The 13,391-nt window shown below is 36.2% G+C and overlaps 1 protein-coding gene across 1 annotated transcript; it reads left to right on the top strand.

Moving 5' to 3' along the window:
• Positions 1-299: 299 nt before the first annotated feature.
• LOC134674014 (uncharacterized) lies at positions 300-12,987 on the top strand. The gene is made up of 3 exons (XM_063532062.1): positions 300-767; positions 1,873-2,048; positions 9,408-12,987. Exons 1-3 carry the CDS (start codon positions 599-601, stop codon positions 9,759-9,761), a joined length of 699 nt encoding a protein of 232 aa, XP_063388132.1. The 5' UTR covers positions 300-598; the 3' UTR covers positions 9,762-12,987.
• The last annotated feature ends 404 nt before the right edge of the window (positions 12,988-13,391 follow it).

Raw genomic sequence — 13,391 nt, 5'->3', positions numbered from 1 at the left:
TTTTTGTTCATTTTAGATATCGTCAAACCTTTGAAGTAAAATTAAAATTGTAAGAAATGTCGCTAGTTTATCGATATGACTTTATCGACATGGCTACAGCAAGGTGGTGTTAAATTGTTAATCGTACACTAAACAAAAGTGGCAACAGTGACAGCTCGCTGAGACCCCGTCTCTATATATTATAAGTCTATGGTCCAAAAGGAACATTTTTTTTTTAAATTCAGAGCGCTGCGCTGTCTGTCACTGCAACTAATTTGATTTGATTAGGATTTGACGTTAATAAAAATAATAGACCATTGTTACTCTGCTTCTGCTGTTAATTTTAATTATTAAGTATTGTCTGTGACTTGATAATGTCGGATCACGTTCGATGTGCGCCCTAGATTTTTAGAATAAATATCAAATATCGTTATATCGTCGCTACAGCGCAGTTCCATTTGCATTGCCGGTGCCGGCCCGGCGCTGCAAACCAACCCGGCACTTCAGAAGCTGCCTTCATTACATTAGTAAAGAGACCATTGTCTTTAGTTAGCTTTAATTATTTCCTTACCTCTGTAATATTTTACGATTTGACTGTTAGCTCTTTTAGTTTTGTGAAATGCCGCGAAAACCATGTTATTGGACGCGAAAATTAGAGCTGAATCTCGTCGAGTTCGTGCGACAAAGAGACTTTATTTGGAAGCCATTTGGAAATACTAACCATCACATACAGCAGAAGTACAAGGCCTATGCCGAGTTTGCTGCGAAACTGGGCAGTGGATTTACTGGTAGGTAACTCGTTAACTAACTAACAACAACAGGAACTTAGAATAACTCAACATTCCCCAATCCGGCTGGTCCCCGTGGGGAGTAAGACCAACACCCCCTAGAAAAAGTAAAGCGAAATGTAAAAACCGAAATATAAAAACGAAATGTAAAAACTAACTTAACTGCAATTACTGCGGGTAGCTGCAATTTCTTTGTCTACCCCGAACATTTTTATAAACTAATTTAGTGTTGTTTTATTAATATCTCTGTTGACATTTGTTGGGACGTCAGTCTTTGCTGGTGCAACTCAGCTGAAACGTCGGAATTAAAGGTAAAAACAATGAAATTATATCACGGTAGACCCGTTTGTGTAATTGAATATGTGTACAAAACGCGAGAGTTTAAAGTGTTATATAACTAACTTAATAAAAACCAGATAAAACAATAAATATTTAAATAAAGCAACTCTAGAACGCAAAACAAGAATCTAACCTGAATCAAGCCAGGGATAGAAGACCGGAAAACTCTAGGGGAGGCCTTTGCCAGAAGGCAAACTGACAAGGAAACATCCAGTTTAAAACACAATTTAAAATAATTATGTATTAAGATTAAGTTTAAATGTCAGAAATAAAGGCTATATTAGGGTTCCGTACCCAAAAGGTAAAACGGGACCCTATTACTAAGACTTCGCTGTCCGTCCGTCCGTCCGTCTGTCCATCTGTCTGCCACCAGGCTGTATCTCACGAACCGTGATAGCTAGACAGTTGAAATTTTCACAGATGATGTATTTCTGTTGCCGCTATAACAACAAATACTAAAAACAGAATAAAATAAAGATTTAAATGGGGCTCCCATACAACAAACGTGATTTTTGACCAAAGTTAAGCAACGTCGGGAGTGGTCAGTACTTGGATGGGTGACCGTTTTTTATGCTTTTTTTTTTGTTTTTTTTTTTTTGCATTATGGTACGGAACCCTTCGTGCGCGAGTCTGACTCGCACTTGTTTAATTATTATTAACTCGTTAACTATTAGTTTGACCTTATGAACTCATTATCTTGACTCTGATCAAGTAAATTACTCTGAAAATAGCTTATTTCTGTAATATGTATTCATGTCTGTGGTAGCTCGCTCCGTCCGTGATCGCTGGGTGAACATACGAAGTACATACAACCACAATGTGCGACGTATCGAGCGCTCCAGGGAGACTGCCAAGACTCTTGAAGAGGTCTATGTGCCATGCTGGCCGCTATGGAAACCTTTGCAATTTCTCCGGGAAGGTTCTAGAAAAGATGTCTATGAGGTAAGAAAAATTTAGTTTTATGTTTAATTTTCTCTAACCTCGTAAGTCCTGTGTTTTTTCGAGGGCAGTAGTCATATCTGCCGGCTGTACTATACCAAGTACAAACCAAGAATAGTGCTTCAGACCGAGACAAAAAGATGTCGATTTTAGAGATTTTTTGAAGTGAGGTTTTATTTTCAGTATTTTTATGGTATGTTTATTATGTATAGCACCTTTTTATGAAGGAAATTTTTGAAAATATTTTGTACTTGTGTGAGTACATTAGGTTTTTACACAGTATAATAAAAAAATTAAAGGATTTATTTAATATTAAAATTAAATCATATATTTTCTCTAAACATCAGTAAAGTAAAAAAAAATACTTTATTACAACATAACTAATCTTCTTCTTATAAAAAGGTGAATTAAAAAACCTCTTTTCATTATTTTAATACTATACTACATCCAAGGAGATTGGATTTGGGTGTTCAAAGCCTAGACTAGATCTCCAGGCCTATCCCTTGCACTTTTCCCACGTCTCGCCCTTGTGCACTTGTGCTTCTACCACGGCTACGCCCACCTCATTGACCACGAGCACTTTGAAATCGATGACTAGATACACGTCCGCGTACTGCAACTTCTATTTCTCCATCTTCATATTCCGAAAACGAAGAAAAGTCCCTATTTGATGCTTGGTCGGGTTCAGATATAAACATATCTTCATTATCAGAGTCCTTGAAGTCATAGTCATTGAGAAATTGAAATATTTGCTTTTCATCAAACGCTAGAATAAGAAAAAAAAACTTGTAAGTTAGACCGAACGTACTACCGTAAGTACAAATTATTTTGACCAATCACGAACTCCCTTAAATATACAGGTTTCTTTGAAATATTGTTTATTTTACAATATTTATTATTTAAATATACTAATACATTCGTATGACAACAGAAAAAACAAGTGATTACTTGAATATAAACCGATTATTTTACCTCGTGCTGGCCAGCGACCTGCCTATGTGGCCATCTTGCGAAAAAATGACACTGACACTGACAGTTGACTTTACCTGTCTAACATGGCGAAATTGACCATAGAATATAGAATGAGAATGACCGTGTCAGTGTTGCCGTTGTAAAAAAACTACCCGGTAAATGGGAAATGAAAAATTTGTACTTGAGTAAGTACATTAGGCAGTTACGCCATCTACGTGGTTAAAATGTCAGGTCTGAAGTGCTATCCTTAATTTGTACTTGTACAAGTACGCGGGGACTTACGAGGCTAACTTTGCCTTGCAGATAAGGATTCATTTTAGACTATGATTAATTTCTTATACACACTAATGCACTGTGATTAAATTCTTGCGGTTTCAGTTGAATTTCTTGCAGTTTCAGTCTTGCAAGTGCATGCACTTATGAAGTATGCTGCATGTTACACTTTTTTGCATTTCTGAAACTGCAAGAAATTAATTGCAATGTGTTCTAAGCCTAACTCATGTCATATATGTACAGTAGAGTTCACAAATACTTAACAAGCCTATTTAAGTATATTTGGTACTTCTATCTTGTGGCTAGGGGTGACCTATTTGGTAAATAATAATAAATGTAAAAAAGGAGAGCCAAGTTCAATACAAAAATTATGCTTGGCTGTGGGGCTCGCCGCAAAAAGAATGGAGATCTAAATGACTGCCACTGCCAAGTTCTATGCAAAATCCAAATATGTATTTATAGGAACATAATTTTTAAGAAAAAAAAACCGACTTCTATGGGGCCCGGTGAAAGATTATGGTAGATGGTGCACTATGTAGAAAAGGAGGTAAAAACAGTACTTTCTAGTAGCATTTCGTGTCCGTAAGGGTCGTAGTTCTAGCCTAACCTAACCCACTTCTCTGATAGCAGTTCGGTTCTGTGAGGATCGCAGTTCGAGCCTAATCAAACCCATTTTTATAGTAGCATTTCGTTTCTTTAGGCTCGCAGTTCTAACCAAACCTAACCCACTTTTGTTCGGTTCTGTGAGGATCGCAGTTCAAACCTAACCTAACCCACTTAACGGCGCATGCGGTGCGGTGTACGGGGGTTTGAGCGGGAGGGGTTTGGCATCATCATACTTTATACCTACATTTTATGGTAGGTAATCATAGCGGTTTATTTAGTTTAGGTATCATAGGGGTTTTCCGGGTCAAGTTCCGGGTCTCTGAGTCAGAGTCCGGGTCCGAGTCCCGGTCCAAGTCCGGGTCCGGGTCCGAGTCTGGGTCCGAGTCCGGGTCCGAGTCCGGGTCCGAGTCCGGGTCCGAGTCCGAGTCCGAGTCCGGGTCCGAACCGGATCCGGGTATGAGTTCGGGTCCCAGTCCAAGTCAAAATCGAAATTCGAAATCACCAAACATGTACTATGCGTCGTTGAAGAGTTCTGTTCTGATCATCATCAGCAGTTCCACTTCATCAAATGCGACAGTTTTTAATGTAAATGCTTGATTTTATGATGAAAATACAATAAATTCTATACGTATGCCTTTAAGATTTGAGGAGTTCCCTCGATTCCTTATGGATCCCATCATCAGAACTCGAGCTTGACAGAAATGTGGCTTAAAAACTAAACTTGCTTAACAAACATAACGAAGAGGACAAATCGCCAAACGTGAACTATGCGTCGTTGAAGAGTTCCGTTCTGATCATCATCAGCAGTTCCACTTCATCAAATGCGACAGTGTTTAATGAAAATGCTTGATTTTCTGATGAAAATACAAAAATCTCTATACGCATGCCTTTAAAATTTGAGGAGTTCCCTCGATTTCTCATGGATCCCATCATCAGAACTCAAGCTTGATAAAATTGTGGCTTAAAAACTTAACTTGCTTAACAAACATAACGAAGAGGACAAATCGCCAAAGGTGAACTATGCGTCGTTGAAGAGTTCCGTTCTGATCATCATCAGCAGTTCCACTTCATCAAAAGACAAACATGCATGGTCCAAACCAGAAACTGTAATAACGACAAGTAGCAATTAACCCTTTACCTACGGGCTATTAAATCGCTCCGTCACCGCCCAATACGGGCATGTTTTGGCGAGAGTCAGCGGTTAGGCATAATTTCACTTACTTGTAACTTTTGAAGTATTATAGCTACACACTTGAAACTTCACACACACAATAAGTATAATGTGTTTAATCAATAAATAATCACTTGGAGTAATAATATTCACAATTTTTTCTGCTATCAAGCAATATACCAGTCACTAAGAAATTGAAGATTTTTAAGTTTCTACTCGCGGTTCTAACAAGTTTACGTTTAAGAACATTAGTTTATTATATACTTAACACAAATAAACACTTAAATAACGATAATTATGAAAATAATGCATAAATATCAATCACAAAAAACGTTGCACTAAAACAATTTGCCAGTTATGGAAAATAGTGATGTGCGTCTATCGACACATTTGTCGATATATCGATAACCTAGTAAATGTTAAACTGAAATTTAACAAGTTATGATTGTGGTGAAATTATTATTAGGTAGAATAGTACCTAATAATCAGAGGTCGGATAGGGTGAGCTGTTTACCTTATAATTTGACATGTCTTACGTCATATTATAAGGCAAATAGCTCACCCTATCCGACCTCTGCTAATAATGATTTCATAGCACGTTAAATTCCAATATTTGGACCAAAAACGGTAAAAAACACTAAAAATAACACTCCAAACACTCCCACGCCGTACTCTCATATCGACAACAAGTTGATGAAATTTGAAAACAACACTATTGTCCGCCATATTCAATTCAATTATTAGCACCTCTGCAGTACGGGTGTCAACTCCAGTTGCCAGCAAAAAAGCGGCAATTTTAAAATTATGTTTATGTCAGACCCATCTACCGAAATATTATGATATTTTTTTCTTTATATCTATACTAATCACAGTGCATAATGTGACCGCTATTACCAAGCCACAAGGTCTCGTTTTATTTAAAAAAAATGTTGAACACAACCATTACTTCGATCAACTCTGGTTGACACCCGTAGGTAAAGGGTTAAAAACATTGTATTATGTGTAGAGTTAAAGGTGACTCAGCTCAGGTAAGAAAGCACATCAAATTGTATGAAAGCATCTCATAACAATCAGTTAGATTCATATAATATGTATTCTCATTTCTTTTATTGATTTTATTTTCTTTTCCTTTTGTAAGATTTGATTTGTTTTCTGAAAGAGCTACGTATTTGTGATTTCATGTGCATATATGTTTATTTTTTATATCAAATTCTATAAAGTTATGTACTCACTGAGTATAATTGCATGAATTCTATAGTAATTTAAATTGTATTAATTACTCGTAATGCATGTTAATTATAAGATGTAATAATGTTTTGAAAAGATGTGTCCCGCCGAGTTTGTTGCCGGTCCCATATTGGGATACCCTCCTCCAATTGAGGGGGGATTTAAATCTTCTCGGGGCAGAGGTGTACGGTTGGAGCCGGTAAAGGTTTATTTGACGTTCATAAGCGCATTGTAATATGCCTACTTGAATAAACTATTTTTTATCTTTATCTTTTATCTTTAATGTCACGTTTTTGAATGTATATGCTTGATTTGTTGATAAAAACACAAAAATCACCATATGTATGCCTTTAAGATTTGAGGAGTTCCGTCGATTCCTCATGGATCCCATCATCAGAACTGGATTTTGACAAAAACGGGACCAATCTGTATGCATATACATACAATCAAAAAAATAATTTTCAAAATCGGTCCAGTAATGACGGAGATATGGAGTAACAAACATAAAAAATAAAAAAAAAAATAAAAAAAATAAAAAAAATAAAAAACATACAACCGAATTGATAACCTCCTCCTTTGGGATTTGGAAGTCGGTTAAAAATAACATTATAAACAAGTATTAAACTCTATTTCTTTGCTTTATTGGATACCTATAACAATTGCTGTTATTTAAAAAAATGTGAGATCTTAAAGTAGGTTAGATTTGACTTGGCCAGTTTTCATTATATCAATCATTTTATATATATTGTAATTCTGATAAAACCTGGCCAAGCCAAATCTAACCTACTTTAAGATCTCACATTTTTTTAAATAACAGCAATTGTTATAGGTATCCAATAAAGCAAAGAAATAGAGTTTAATACTTGTTTATAATGTTATTTTGTTCCTATAAATACATATTTGGATTTTGCATAGAACTTGGCAGTGGCAGTCATTTAGATCTCCATTCTTTTTGCGGCGAGCCCCACAGCCAAGCATAATTTTTGTATTGAACTTGGCTCTCCTTTTTTACATTTATGTTTTTGGTGGGATATCAATACTTTTTGTAAAGAAAACTAGGCAGGTATTGAGATTTAATGTTTTTTCTTGTGTTTCCGCTGTATGGTTTTTACTTCTGTTCTTTGTATAATTATGTGGTACCGCGCGCCGCCGACGACACACCGTTGGCCGGTTGTTTAGAGCGTATTAAAAGTTTTTTGTATGGGGCACCACTTATTTTTTGACTAAACTTTATTTTAATATAGCAAATATAATAATACATATATTGGGGTAGTTTCAAATATCTGCTTGTAACGGTTCCAACGCTACAATAAAAAAATATTTTTTTGTATGGGGACCCCCCCTATTTTTTAACTTTTTTTTATTTTTAGATTTTTTCCTACGCTTACACACAATAACCGAGCTGGATTCCAAATTTCATCCTTCTAGGTCATCTGGAAGTAGGTTAGGTTTAGGTACTTATATCAGTCCCAATAAAAAATGGATTTTTGTATGGGGACCCCCCCTATTTTTAAACTTTATTTTATTTTTAGATTTTTTCCTACGGTTACACACAATAACCGAGCTGGATTCCAAATTTCATCCTTCTAGGTCATCTGGAAGTAGGTTAGGTTTAGGTACTTATATCAGTCCCAATAAAAAATGGATTTTTGTATGGGGACCCCCCCTATTTTTAAACTTTATTTTATTTTTAGATTTTTTCCTACGGTTACACACAATAACCGAGCTGGATTCCAAATTTCATCCTTCTAGGTCATCTGGAAGTAGGTTAGGTTTAGGTACTTATATGTCAGTCCCAATAAAAAGTGGTTTTTTTGTATGGGGACCCCCCCTATTTTTTAACTTTATTTTATTTTTAGATTTTTTCCTACGGTTACACACAATAACCAAGCTGGATTCCAAATTTCATCCTTCTAGGTCATCTGGAAGTAGGTTAGGTTTAGGTACTATAAGTCATAAGTCAGTCTTAAAATTTACGACTTTTTGACCTTCATACCTTTATAACCGTTTGAGCTAGCTTCATGAAATTTGGGCTTCTAGATATCCTTATGGATATAATTAAACACACGTAGTTTTATGTGTTTACGTCAAAGATGTTTTGAGTTATAGAAGGGTCAAAAGTGGAACCAAGTGGTTCGTGTAATATTACACTCGGCGCTGGCTAGCCAGTTCCTTTGCTTGAACTTGGCTTGACACGCTGCCGCGTGTCTAGACAATTTATATCTGACTCCGTATAAAAAAAATTATTCTGAAATAAGGCTATACAATACAATACAATCCAAATACTCTTTATTGCACACCTCAATAAAAGAAGACAATACAAAAGAAAACAGAAATACAAGCAGAGGTAAACAACAGGCGGTCTTATCGCTAAAAAGCGATCTCTTCCAGACAACCATTGGGTAGCGGAAATTAATAAATTTACATATGTCAGTAGGTGTTGCAAATGAAATAAAAAAATCTGATTCCTTATTTTGAATACGGACTAGCAAGCGCAGCGTAGGACGACCACCCACAAGATGGACAGACGACCTTGTTAAGGTCGCGGGAAGACGCTGGATGCGGGTCGCTTCCAACCGGCACGTATGAGGGGGAGGCCTATGTTCAGCAGTGGACGTCTTATGGCTGAGATGATGATGATGATGATTTTGAATATATGAGCTGACTAGGCAAAAGCCATGACCTAGCTAAACTGTTCCTGTACTATGCCCAATTGCCCATGTTCCATAAGACTTAGACACTGACAAGAAGGTTGTGTAAATATATTTTTCGAAACTGTCATGTTTGTAAACTCAACTTGTACACACTCTTACTCATAACTTTCCTATTTTATTTTTAAAATATGATTTATTACAACACTATTAAATAAATATAAAACATTAGCTTAAAAATACAAACCATTTCTAAACGAAATAAAGTTAAAATAAAGAGTATATAAATAAAAAAGTCCCCCATATCACTGCCCATGGGCAGTGTGCCCAGAAGGCTGGCCGCATCGCTACGTTGTATGGCAATGCTATGCGTTGAGCAAAATACTGGCCAGCCCTCTGGTCCCTTGTGGCACCTATAAGGCATTCTCTTTTTTTAATATGTTTTGCTATTTCATTTCACAGGGCTATTCAATGGACTACAAAGAGACTGACAATGTGGAGGTTAAAGTTGAATTTGAAGACATGGACGACCTAGAACTTATACAAATCCGACAACGAGGCCAGAGAACTGACCGACCTAGACGCAGAGCTCCTATATCTAAAAAGAAAAAGAATACCAAGTGTAAAAAAGTTCTGGACGATCTCCTTATTGCTATGAAGCCGTTAGTGTCCACTGTTCCTACAGAGACCAATAATTACTGGTTCTTTAGTCGTCATGTCACTGAGCGATTGAATGGTATGAGGGAAGAGGATGCCCTGGCAGCAGGCCAGGAGATCATGAAGCTATTGGAGTGGCCTGGTACTGACATCACTTGAAGACAGCTTGGCTGAGTGGGCTTTAAAACCTCTGGAAAAGTTATGAACTCTTCAGCAGCTATTTTTTGAAATGATGATGAACGCAATATTTTGACGGAAGATTGACGAATTAATTATGAGCAAATCCTTAAAATGGTACCAGGAATGCAAAGGCTAGTTAAAAAAATAGAGTCTGTTGTCAGCTTACCAGTTTGTCCAGTTAAAAGTATGTTTATCATTTGCTTGTGGCCCTTTTCATCCCATTCTTTAGGTTGTATTTAGGAGTCCGTTGTTTTTCAGCCAAATAAAAAAAAATATCTCCTTGGTTTTCTGAATAACACATTATCTCAATAGGGATGATGACACATGTTGAATTTTATAACGAAATCTAGTTAAATAGATAGCAAATGAGCAATTTATCACAACATTGTCACAGAATAAATAATAGTACTACCGTACAGAAAGGAAGCTTCCTACAAAACCGAAGTTTGACAGCGGTTCAGGGTCGAATCATACTATCCCTTTCTAATATATGGCACTATCCCTTTCGGCTATTTAGGGTTGTCAAAATTTAAGTGATTATCTTATCTGTGGTCGTGCACGCAAAAGGAAGTCAAGTGGTGCCAACCCTAAAAATTGCTCGGAGCAATGCTGAGCCGAGCGGAGCCGAGTTAGGCCGAAGTCAGGAGCTTCGCACCCCTGACATTGTGGAAAAAAGAAATGGAAATAATACAAGAACTACAACACCTGAAAGTTTCAAAGTTTAAGTGTTTTTAACTTCCAAAAACGGAATAATTCACCATTCGATTCCTCACATTTCATCCAAAAAAAGATTGTACAGCAACTATACACATAAACGCAATATTTCACAGACTAAAATGCAATTTTCTTGTTTTGTTCAAGATGCGCTCTCAGTGATCTTGACGTCACGTTCACTTAAATCGTTTTGTTAGGGGCGTTTCGCGAGTGAAGTACGTTTGTCGGATTTTTGTATTGCTTTAATGCAATGTGTCCCAATTTATTGATCCTAAAAACAAACCTGATTGATTGATACCATATATGAAAATTTGTCATCTAGCCTATTGTTCAATATTTATGTTGTGGTACAAAAAAAATGTCAATGAATCCAAATAAAATCTCGAAAGTTCGACATATGTTCTGCCAAAAAAGATTGCTGTTAATAAAAGTAAAGATGTACCTAAAAGTAAAATAAAATTTAAAATAGCAACACATCTTTGAAATTCGATTAGTAGGTAGCCATTCAAGCTATTAGCGGTCGTTGTTCGTTTTCTTTTGCCATGTTATCATAATTGGGTTGTTTGGGGTAAAGAATTTGAAAGATTTGTCACATTGCTTTCTATCATTTTCTTGAATTAGTATGAGTAATGACCCTGTCTATCGGGTGTACCCTATGATCTTTTATACAAAGATGTGTTATACACGTTCCAAAATTGAAGCACTCACCTCGTGTCATGTGTACGAGTTTGTCTCAGTCTGCCTGACGCAAGCGCGAAGTGTACACCGGTTAATACTTTTCCACAAATAACGTGTATTAAGCAACAAAATGCCGACCTGCGTTATGTTGAAATGCTCAAATTATCCGCGGAAGCGCAAAAAAATTGACGGCGTCACATATAATTCGTAAGTAAAAGCTGAAAAAATCCGTTTTTCTTCGGTTTAATCTTGAAAAAATAAAGCTGGCCGCCATTTTCGCCGGCTGACAGAAAGAGATAAGTTTATGTTCTTATCAGCGAGAATGACAAGGACGCACCAACTGCGTACATAGATTATCATAGCAGAGGCGTCATGGTAAGTTGCATTCATTGTTTGGTGCTTGTCGTACAAATAAGAGAAATAAATTTCAAATTTAATATTAAAGTTTTTAACTTGCACGCATTTTTTCTTGTAATTAATTACAACAATTGGCAAATTAAAGATTATTATTGTCCGGGTCGCGTCGATTAAGTAAATAGGTATATTGCTGGTTATACAAAGATTACTACAAAATTAGTATTTTTTTTAGGCATTTCATTTTCTCACACAATAACAATTATTATAACATAAAATTGTTAGTAAAATAAAAGGTTTTGTTGTTATTGAATTTGCTTTTTTTTAACTAGGTTTCGTGGAAAGGAATATAGTTTATTTACATAGTTAATTATTTTTATCGCTTTATTTACATTTGCGTATGAACTGTGCTAGTACCAGTATATATCACTTGATCAAAGGGAAGGTGAATGTTATTAATAGTATTCACGAATTAGGTAGAGTCCAATACATATAAAATATAAAAATACGGGGTGAAATTTTAACCACCATACATGCATACCTACTCTGCGTACTGAACCAGCCAATTTTTTTTTTACAAAAGTAACTGATAAGTATAATATAATATCTTTTTTTTACATAACTAAATGTGAAAACTTTTTACTTCGGTAGCGAGTACATTACTACATAGAACTGCACTTAAATGATTTGCACCTTCTGTCAAACATCTTATTCTTTGATATTTTTTTTTCTTAATAAGTTTTACGGTTCGCGCCATCTCCACTATTTGCCGTCGTGTTATGGTGGTATCACTGATTTACCAAATTCACGCGCAAGTGACAAACACTAACCGTCTCTTTTTTACTTAGGTATTCTTTTAATTGTGCCGTCTCTTTTACGCATTTGCGTATGAAGTTGTAAACAAATTGTAACTGATGCTGCCGTGACGTTGGCAGCATTGGTTGGCATCATTTTTTTCGCTTGATATGTTAGTGTATGGCATATCTACATATAAAAGATCATAGGGTGTACCAGAAAGTATAAGCACAAGCTCCAACTGATATAAAACAATATATTTTTTAAATTTTATAATGACTTATTACTCTTATTAGTCAGTATGCAATTTCTACTTATTTTGCAACAAATTCAGCTACATCGTCAACCGTATGCCAGAAATCGCACCTTGGATCGAACACTCGACTTACGCTTCAGGACAGATTTATTTCTGATGACTTTGGAGACTTGTAACCAGTTTTTTTTAAGGCCTCGATAGGATCTGCAAGTTTAATATTTTTTCGCAGTTATGCCTTAGTAAGAGCCTAAAAAGTGTCGATTGGCCTGGCTTCCAGGCAGTTCAACGGATTCGTTTACTAGGCACATATTCAACTCCGCTGTCTCTATACCAAAATATCCGTCTTGGACTAGTTTACAGATGCCAAACCTGGCCAAAACAAGACAGGATCATCATGCTCACACGGGCCGTGGTCACAGATTATATAATAGTTCTTACGAACAGATACTTATCTCTCAAACAAAACGTAAATACCTACCGTTTTGATACCTACACAAAAATACAATGGAGTGACCTTCAACGCGCCGCTCCCCGCACCGCGCGCACCGGCACAACGCTAGGGTTGCTGATGCTTAGAAATGATAAATAAATACCTACTTAAACAGCGGAGTGAAATAAAAGGAAAGCTAAATCTTAAATTATACCTAATATTCCGACTATGCGTGTTTGCGAAATAGTCATTTTAAAAGGTCATATGTCCCTGCACTAACCGCAGTGTTTACACCGTTTTATAAACCTCGCAATAATCCCAGCAATAATTAGTTTCTTCGTGTAATTTAAAACCAGATACAGATTAATGTTACACAATAAAG

The sequence above is a fragment of the Cydia fagiglandana genome, chromosome 19 (genome assembly GCF_963556715.1).
Source record: "Cydia fagiglandana chromosome 19, ilCydFagi1.1, whole genome shotgun sequence".
Taxonomy (NCBI): Eukaryota; Metazoa; Arthropoda; class Insecta; order Lepidoptera; family Tortricidae; genus Cydia; species Cydia fagiglandana.
Note: the sequence above shows the minus strand (reverse complement) of the source record. Positions and strands in the feature narration are given on the sequence as shown.